Consider the following 10,545-nt stretch of genomic DNA (forward strand, 5'->3'; position numbering starts at 1 on the left):
GATTTGGCATCCAATTACTATGCAACTTCTGCCTGTCTCTGCAAATTCCAAAACAAATGAAAAATGAACGAGTAACCGTAGTAGTTGTTGGAGTCCTTCCTTGTTGTCTGCTCCAAGTAAAAAGACCTTAATTGTGAACATTAACGCTTCTATCCTTCGGTTTAATGGCGTATTACCACTGACAGGAGCAGTGGTGTTGACAGCAGCGGTTGTAAACCGTAACAGACCCAATGCAGCGTTGCAGACTAGGAAATTGAAGGGTTACATTATGCAGATATTAAAACGGAAAGCGATGAGATGGAGGAGGGACAACTTGCAACTGATCTGATAAAGAAGATTCCCGCGGTAAAGATGTAAATTGTCTAAACAATTGTACCCAAAGGCCGCATTGGAGTACGGGCACTGGTGTCTTTGGTCAAAGGGGCAAGTGTCCTGATAATCATATCATACGATGCATACGGACATGTGCATATATGCAAATTTAACAAACACACACTTTCTAAATTGATCGATTTTAATGCGTGTTTTAACTTTGTTATTTAAGATGGTTATACGAAATATTCTTAGTGTATATTCTTTAATATGCTTTTTCAAAGTTTGCGATTTAAATAGTTGCATACTTTGGCTTAAAAAGAAATTATCAGATGGTGCTTAAAACAATTCATATAAAAGTCTTTCTCCTGGTGTGTACGTTGAAATTTTAAAGAGTTATCAATCAGAAGAAATGTGTTCGCAAGCATTATCAATAAATCAATTAAATACATTTCCATTAAATATGTAATCTTTTATTGCCAATTGTGTATACAGACTAGAAAACCCTTTACCGTCGTTGCGTTTGATATATTGTTATGTTGAGTATTCATTAAGAAATTTATTCTATTTATAAATAATGAGATAAATATAGCTTTTTTCATTTTAAAGTATCTCTTTTTCCCTTGCCGTTGTTCTTTCGGTGTCAAAATTTGATTCATTTGGAAGTTACTTAGTGTTGCAGATGTTGCGAAAGGTTAATCAAAGGTCAAATTTTAGGGTTCGTAAACCGTATATTGCGTACGGGATGCTAGCTCTGTAAAGTATGTTCATTTCCGGTTTGTCTCGATTTATAAATACAGGTGTCTGTTTACTTTTGATAAGGTAATAGCTTGTTCAACTTAAGTTGTTTAATACATGACAGTATTAATCATTATCGTGTTCATATCAAAGGACTAAGACCACGCACGTTCGAAGCATTTAAAGGTAATACACGTGAGTAAATATTGTATTATTGTTAACTAAACAGACATGCCTATAAACATTTAAAGAAACCAAGCAGCTAGTGTGGAATGGTAGAGATATTATTAATAGAAAACGAAAGAGAAAACGATTACAAAAAACGTTTTGTAACATAAAGTAGTACGAGGTTCAAAATATATGTATGCTACTAGTTTAATTAATTTACATTCATTCTTTTGAGGTATTTGTTAACAGTTGTTCCTCGTTTGTTTCATTGAAAATCAATATATGACGAACAACGTATTGAAATGTATTTATAGTTTGGGTTAGGAAGCAGTCATTTTCATACCTAGTGAAACACAGTAGTAATGCAATGCGATTAATTGTAAATGAACTTTTAGACTAGTGTGATTTAATTTGCCTCTTAATTTTTTTCAATTTCGTTTCGCATTGAATTCATTCCAAAACGTATGGAATATGGATCGTTATTAACAACAATATTTATATCACGGAATGGAATTCAATATCATTGACGGGATCCCAAAAATCACACCACATCATGTATGTGCTGTTTAGACACGTATTCTCTACCTATCATTGTATGCTATGAAACGTGAGTACATACTCATTATTTTGGAAAAGAGGAATAGTGTTGAAATTTATAATCAGACCAATATGCATGTATACATGTTTTATTGTACAAATACTTTTTGCACTGATAACAAATGGCTGAACGGCGTGCCATGCTTTATTCAGTGCTCGTAATGTGAAGCTTAAATAAAAGTTAAAAAATAAAGAAAATATTTTTTAATATCTTTTAAAAATATATACAGCGTTGATTGATGTTGGTGTTATTGAAATATCAAAAGGAATGGCAATGAAATCAAAGACAGCGAATGCCTCTTTCTGTGCAGTTCTTAGCTGCATTCCATTGAAAATATTTTTACCCGCGTTCTTCGAACACACCTTGTTTAGTGGTTCACATTGTAGAAAACATATCGGTCGCCTTTCTGTCAAAATGCTGCCTATCTGTTCATTATTCGCTGTCTCTCTGTCAAAAACAAGAAAATGGTTGCTCGGAATTCACAAAACAGGCCAGAAAATCTAATGTTAAAACCCGCAAACACATGTGTGCATAAAAAGAGGTTGTCCATGAGTTGTCAAGCTACAGGTTCGCAGTATTCCATAGGTCCAAACACTTATCACAAACTCTATCAAAGATGGAATGATGACGAGGGTGATCACAAACACTATCGAAGATGGAATGATGACGAGGGTGGTGGAACAATCGTGCATACATGCCACTTTGATAACTTTTTAATATAGCTTTTCCGTAATATGTCAAATATCTAGTGTCATTGATATCATCTTTATGATCAAATCTTTACGTTCAGTGTACGCTTGTAGTAATTTTCGTCAATGTTACTTAACAAATGCCTACGCTTGCTTTCGTTGTGGCACGGAAAGCCTCTCAGTCGGCTCACTTTTCTGGAACGGGAAGCCTAGTCGTCGATTGACACTGGCATGGGAACACTCTCCATTACATTTCTTGGTAATAAACGTGTGAACCTTTAGCTGGATATATGCTTCAACTCATGGACCACCTCTTTTTATGCACAAATGTGTTTACGGGTTTTAATTTTAGATTTTCTAACCTGTTTTGTGAATTCCGAGCATCCGTTTGTCTTGTTTATGACAGAGAGGCAGCGAAGAAGGAACAGATAGGCAGCATTTTGACAGAAAGGCGACCGATATGCTTCTACACTGTGTGGTTTGTCGGAAATTGTAATTTGATTCTATTGGTAATAGTATCGCGAATCATCGCGAATCATCGCGCTCATGCTTAAATTGGTTTATGTGGTGGAAAGTTTCCAATTCAGTTAATAAAAACTGTAACTTATCATGGAATTGTTGAAAATAAATTAAAATATATGAGTGAAATACCAAAATAACAACGCTGTATATATTCATTTACGATATATCTGGTCAAACAAAATTCATGTTTAATTAGTTAACGCGAAATCGTTTCTATAACGATTCTGTTACTGACCGAGAACTGACCTTGATACCTTGCGGGCTGGAATGCAATCCATTAAATTGAGGTAATTATTCCACTGACGGAATTACGTCTTTATGCATTAACGTGTTTAAAATCAAGTTTCGAAAACAATTTGAATTATTAGTTTTAAAGAGTATATCAGGGAATGGAGCAGCGATAATTATATGATCTAAAATATAAAAGTGCACAAAATGCAATACGGTAGTAATTACTTAATATGAGAATACAGCTTTAAATTTAAACACTCTCGCGCTTGCAATGTTCTAAATATAAAGGGGTGCACACTAACTATATTGATGTCGTGTGTTGAGTGTGAAACTGTTCTATCTCTCAAGCCCTTGTATAAGAGATAAAATTGTTTCATGCTGAACACAGAGTTAACATCGTTGCAAAATGCACTGTAGTATCCCTTTTCATACCCTTTACATCCAAAAAATAGAATGTCAATTGAATACCATAATTTAAATGTGAAAATTGTTTGAAGATTGCAATTGTTTTATTTCGAAAAGTTTCAGGCCTACCGTCGGGAAATTGTATATTCAAATTCATTGGACGTGTACAAAGGTCAGCTAAGGTGAATAGCGGTGTTAAACAGCTACGCTTAAAGAAAACTAACTTGTTCACTAAATAAGCTGTGACACCGTTCATGTTACTTATATGGAGCCAAAATAGTAAATAGTTAACTTCCTGTAGGATTGCACAATTTAGTTACGGTGACCTGATTAGGGTTAATTTACCCAATCACACAGTATTGAGGATGGGTGCATTAACATTACAAGGGTGAAGAGGAGATAAAAGTAGGATATTTGATCGGGATCGTTTTTATTTGGAGTTATTGGTGATAACTAATTACTTTTATTCCAAAAAGGAACGTAAACGTAACAAACCCACATATGGAGATTTGAAAGCAGATAAAGAACATTTACAATGTAAACGTCAGTATAAAAAATACTGCTCTTCATAATCAAGTATTTAATACAATTGTGACGATGAATGTATTTAATTGTATCAAAACGTTACATTCTGCGCGAAGTCATATGAAAATTATGCCAATTTCTGCTTCTTGGTTTTTATAGTAGACTGTGTGTTTAACAAACTCTTTGTATGTACGTTTAAGGGCTTATATTAATTACAAAACTTTCTTTAGGCCAAAAACAAAGTCTCGGTTCAGGCAGGGAACATGGCCAGAAAAATGTAGGAGGGTAGGTAGTTGGTTTTTTTATTGGTTGTTTTTTTATTTATTTGTTTTTACCAGTCGACTGTTTTCAGGGTTAAAAAGGGTCAGTTAAAGGGGCCGTTTAACATATTTCGGCATGTATTGAAACTTGTCATTAAAAGCTTTATATTGATAAATGTAAACATTGGACCTAAAAATCTCCAGTAAAAAAAAGAATACAATTTAAAAAAAGGAAAAAGTAACCTTTAACATGGCTCGAACCACTGACCCCTGATGTCCTGGAGTAAAGAGCCTCTCGCCTAGACCACTCGATCATCCATTCTCATGCCTAGAGCGGATGTATTTGTTTACCTATATAAGCAATCCTCGTAGTATCCCAAAATATAAGGACAACAGCAGAACTTTCCAAATAATTCAATCGTTTCGCTTCGCACAACGCTTTATAATTTTCAGGTTTTCAAATCGTCAAAAGATGCATATAATGGATTTTAAGAGCATGGTTAATGGTCAGTATTACTATTTCCTAAAAATTATCATCATTAAATCGAAAATTTGCGAATCTGAAACAACTTTTTAATTTGGTCAATTTACCAAAACGTTGAACGGCCCCTTTAATGCACCCATGATTGTTTAAACACTGACCAAATGATAAACATTGTGGTGTTTAGTTGTTGTATATTTTTCATCATTTCATCATTCCTAGCTCTTTATGCACCTTTTGCCTTTTTACCACCCTCTGTACTAATGAACGATTCAAACACTTTTTGCAGTTCGTAAATTTCGGACATAAAATTCGGATGCGGATTTTGTGACAAAAACTTTTGTATTTTAAATAGCTGTAAATTAATGTACAAATAAATATTCTTTAAAAACCAAAGACTGCATTTTGATTAAAGCATTTTTTTACTAGAATAAATGTTAATGAAACAAAACATTTACAAAAATAACAGTTCTGAACGATTCAGACGCTTTCCGAAGTTGCGTAAATTTCGAACATAAAATTCGGATGCGGATTTTGTAACAGTAAAAACTCTGGTCTTTATCTGTAAATGACTGTACAAATTAACATTCTTTTAAAACTAAAAACTGCATTTGGAATAAAGCATAAGCATTTATTGAATGAAATAAATGTCAATGAAACCAAACAATACCCTATTGGTAAAACTTGTTCCGTACCGTACCGGCGAAAAACATAGCCATCGGATTTTTTTCCGCGGACCAAAAAAATCTTTAGGGTCGGGGGCAAAAAAATAGGGTCGGTCGGGTTCCCTGAACCAAGACTATTTTTTTGTTTGGCCTTATATAATCTAATATGTTTTGAATATCGAATGTCAGTAATTCGTTTATTTAAACCGTGAATTCTTTACACACACCAGTCATACCGCGATATATACTATAATTAAAAAAACAATTCAATGTGCTTTGCGGTTTGATAAACGTATATCATGTTTTGCATTTGCCGGTATACATATTTTTCAGGGTACTATGGGACCGGTACTTCTTTACGTTCTGGTGTTGGCGATGTATCATCCCGCTGAAATCTTTTTAAATCAAATACGGATAGCCGAATATGCTATCTCCCTGCTACCAAGTGGAAGCCTAATTCACATCGGATTTCTCGGGTATGAATATGTCGGACTATTTGACGCTAGAAAAGAGGAATATGAAAACTCAAGCGTTCCCGTATTGAAGCTTTCCAACTTTGAATCGTACGCGTTTTACATTAATGCTTCAATGGCAACGTTTAACTACAAACACAATTTCAATGGACCCCCAGGACTGTCACAAATCGGACTGATCCTTGGTACTGAAAGCAGAGTAAAAGGAGACCTGATGGGCATCAAAGAGTTTAAGAAAAAGACTTATGTGGTCGTTGATACTACGTCCCCAACGAAGAGTCTGGCTGAACTTGCCACAAGTCCAAACCACGTGTTTTCGCCGTCCACGTTTGATGCCAACCGGTTTTCAAACTTATTTTATAACGGTATAATTTATCATTTTAACTGTATTAAATATATTTTAATAGAATATTTTTTAATGTTTGAATGTCTGTCCGGATGTCATTAATATGTACGTAGGCATTAATACCCGTTGCAGTTGTTAAGTAATTACCGCGATATTTTGTTAGTACTTACTAACACACTAACATAATGCCATGAACTGCTATCTAAAATTGTATTGTAGTTTTGTCTTTTTGATAACGAGGAACTCCACTTTCCACCCTAACACCCTAACCCAGCTTGAAGGAGACACTTTCAACCTCGCTGCAAATGAAATTGCATATAAGATCGGTAATTAACAACGGAGACTCTGGATTGGAAAGTTTAAATTTGCACTACATAACAAAGCACATCAAACACGCTTTTCTGTGAATAATGCTATAAATACGAGAACAGATGAAGTTCATTAATATCTATTTTAGAATGCATTTGTTTTATAATGTACGTTATGCGGTTTGGCATCTACTTTGCGAAACAATAACAACAATGACACAACTAACAAGCATTTATGTGACAATTCTTGTATTTGAAACACATTATCACGTCCTGAAGAGGTTGTATGTGTGCGTTAAATACTGTCCTTAATGCAGATGCGCAACAGGTATGCGATACCGACATGTATTTGCCTGCTTCTGGGGATGGAAGCTGTCAGCTTTGCATGAACGCATGTGAGACAATGTTCGCTCTTAACTGCACGACACAAGATATCCAACGACAGTGCAAATGTTAGTACAGATTGCTATTTGTACGAGTATCCGATTACAGAAGCATAATTGAAGCAGTTGCGTAAGTCGCTTTTATGAAGATATATGCTCGTTTTTTAATCGTTAACGGAGACAGAGTTACACTTGTTATGGCTGGGTCTTCTACATCATTTAAATACATTGTTGAGATTTGGTTGTACATCACATTATAAGGCAATGCATGGTATACATATTATTGTTGGACATTTTTAGAGAAGAAATAGTTTTTTGTTTAAATTAAACATATATGAAACACGTTTTAATGCATTTCAGACAATGACAACACACGGATGATCCCAGACGTTTCTGCCAAGACATCTACACCTAGCTACTCTGAACCTATATACGTCCATGACAACAGACGGCTGAGTCGAACAATTACCATAGAACTACCTATTGCACTCTTAATAATAGCGGTTATTGTTTCACTGCTATTATTTTATGTCGTTAGGCCAAAGGTGGTAAGAAAATGGTTCCAAAATGTACTCGCACTATGTTTTGACTGTATAGCCTCTTTTCTGTCTCCATTTTCACATAAACTGTTTGACGACCCTAGCCATGTTCCTCTTTTTGATGACTTTTCAGATGATGAAGTCGCATTTGCATGAATATATTAAACATGCTTTAAGAAATGTGTTTGTGTTTCCGTACCACACAAGTATTCAGCTGATGTAATTCATAAGAAATACAGATGTATACATTTAATAATTACAACATTTTGTTTGATAAATATCGTCGAGATGTGTGCAAAACTTGACTGTCAGGTTTTTTTCTGTCGGCATTCGTATTGGAGACCTAATGGTAATTGAATGGGCCTACTGGGATGCATCCATGGAAAATTTTGACTAATGAGGAAGCAAAATCTCGTAGTCTTAGAGTTTACTTTACGTCTGTTTAATACGCCGCAGTATAATTGCCTTTGCATTCTTGTGGTGATTTATTTATAGTCAATCCAACTGAATACAAATAAAAACAATCTTAAAGACAATTGCGATAAATATGTACATGTGTAAAGTACGGTTTCAGAAAGAGGTGCCGTTCTAGTTATTTATTGTAAAAAGGGTAAATTGAATGTACTATGTTTCCTAGGATTGCCTATTCTAGTTGTATTATTAAATACCAACGCTTTCATAAGAGCATGCTTAAGTATACTCATTATAACATTGTTAAATGTTGATTCGAAATTTGTCTGTGAACAATGTTCATTTGAAGTGTTAAAACTTGCGTAATGTCAAGATGACACATATATAACCATCTACAAAAGTCAGCCACCTAGCCTGTGTCTTGATAGTCATGTTGTTAAATGTGATACGATGAAGTGAACACTTATACTTTTGTTTAAAGGTGGTCAACTATTACATAGAACTATATAATTTACAGTAGAGTCATGTGTTTTCTTTTAGTTTTATACAAGTGATATGAAGTTCATGTGTCATATTACATATTATGTAAATAACATAATAAATTACGAGAGACAATATTCTGTGTCTTGACTGTTTTGTAGTTGAAAGTATTTTTTTTTATATAATTAAAAGCAGTATCGTGAGATTTCATGTATAACGTTCGGTTAGTGCTTAAACGTCTTCTGTACGTTGATTTATATGTAGTTATTTTTAATAGAAGGAAGTGTTATCACAAGCACAACGATATAATTGTGATGAATGTATAATTTATATGTTTGTAAATAAATGTTATTTGTGCTGAATATAATTAAAAATACTCAGCTTATTAATAACAGTTTTACGAATGGTGTGTAATTGATTGTGATTAGACGCATTGTTTTTAAAGAGAAACGATATAATTAAACAAAATCATTTCTCAAATGCATTTAATATACATTGAATATAAGTAAAAACCATTATAGTATTAAAAGCAGTTCCATGCTGTTAACGTTCAGTAACTGCTGTAAATATAGTGTGTGTCTTTAGTTTAATTTAATTCAACTTATTTCAAACTTTTTTACTTTGCTTGTTTGCGTGACTGAAGATTGACATTCACAACTTAGCTTTGTAAATTGATCTTCTACGAATGTATTGCTGATCCTTCCTGCATTGCACGACGATGATCTGATTGATCTGAATGTAAACATTATATGATGGCATGTCTCATACGCTTGTTAATAAAGACGTGATGTATTCGATTCTCATTTGGTTTCAATAATTCCTGCCTCCAAAAGTTAAGGATCACTATTATCTTATGCGTTGGTCCGTAGATAAACATTGAGAGGTTAAATAGTAGTTAAATTGAAATGTATTAACGTGTACGGATACTAAATTTAACGTGTGACCATATGAGTTCAATTTGTTATTTACACTTAAATGTGTCGTTAATAATTGTGGGCAATGTGTGAGAGGTTTTGAGCTCCTAACAAACCTTTATAAGCCCCAATGTGTTTTTGCATTAACCGTTTCCATGCAAGACTAGTTGAAATTAACAACCAAACAGCCTGTTGAATGGGACATCCTTCAGAAACGTTGGCGATGGATAGTCCACACCCATCGCAAGCATGTATCCAATGCGCGATGGAAACCTCGAACCCTAAAGGGCAGATGTAGGCAGGGAAACATGGATGCAGATGAAAATCAGATGGACAAGACGTGAGGACAACTGTTGAAATTCACCCAATACCGAAACAAGCGGAGGAGGCTGCAGGTCAATGATAGGACCACCGACGATGATAAGATGAGATGTAGGATAAAAACTGCCCAAACTCCAAGTCCTTTGGCATTGACCATTCACATTGTTGTACATTTGTTACATGTGTGTCATGTCTAGTGCATGTGTTTTGTATCTCGCTTTTTGCTTTTTGTAAAGTGGTTCTTTAGCATCTTTTGTCTCCTGCTGATGCTGCTGAAGTTTCATGCTATGTTTTTTTGTTAATTATTATGTAGTAGCAGTGAGAAAAAGAAAATGAGTTTTTTGTTTTCAAACCACACGGATATGATTGTTACGAATTGTTATGCGTTTAGTTTTACATAAATTTAATGCAATATTAATATCGGTATATACATTTATATAGTTAAAAACAGTGTGAAGAGTGTATATGTTAAAATTTCTGATTGTCCTGTCAACGTGTTATCTGTCTTGACTGGTATGTAGTTAAATGTGATCAGACGAAATGTTTAAACAAACAAACTTTTGTAATCCCGACCAATTTATTGTATATTATTACGTGTTTATAAATTTATGGAATATATAACAAAACATCAAAATATATTATTAAAAGCAGAACCATATTAAGTCTTCATGTTATTGGTTTAAGTACGTGCTATCTGCCGTGAGTGTGATAAATCAATGGCATATAGGTGTGACGAACTGCATCACTATATATATTTATTTCTAAATATAATATCA

The 10,545-nt window shown here is 34.1% G+C and overlaps 1 protein-coding gene across 9 annotated transcripts; it reads left to right on the forward strand.

Annotated features, from left to right (window-relative positions):
- Positions 1-978: 978 nt before the first annotated feature.
- On the forward strand, positions 979-9,331 carry LOC127835150 (uncharacterized). 9 transcript variants are annotated; one of them, XR_008028383.1, is made up of 5 exons: positions 981-1,134; positions 4,419-4,473; positions 5,928-6,432; positions 7,039-7,234; positions 7,465-9,331. XR_008028383.1 is itself a non-coding variant. In XM_052361457.1 (5 exons), exons 3-5 carry the CDS (start codon positions 5,934-5,936, stop codon positions 7,797-7,799), a joined length of 969 nt encoding a protein of 322 aa, XP_052217417.1. In that variant the 5' UTR covers positions 1,058-1,245; positions 4,419-4,473; positions 5,928-5,933; the 3' UTR covers positions 7,800-9,331. The 9 variants fall into 9 exon arrangements, 6 of the variants coding, with proteins under 6 accessions (XP_052217417.1, XP_052217418.1, XP_052217416.1 ...); XR_008028385.1 differs by lacking the exon at positions 4,419-4,473 and adding an exon at positions 6,633-6,739 and having other exon boundaries at positions 989-1,236; positions 7,039-7,173; XM_052361457.1 differs by having other exon boundaries at positions 1,058-1,245; positions 7,039-7,173.
- Positions 9,332-10,545: the final 1,214 nt, after the last annotated feature.

Source organism: Dreissena polymorpha, chromosome 6 (assembly GCF_020536995.1).
Source record: "Dreissena polymorpha isolate Duluth1 chromosome 6, UMN_Dpol_1.0, whole genome shotgun sequence".
Classification (NCBI taxonomy): Eukaryota; Metazoa; Mollusca; class Bivalvia; order Myida; family Dreissenidae; genus Dreissena; species Dreissena polymorpha.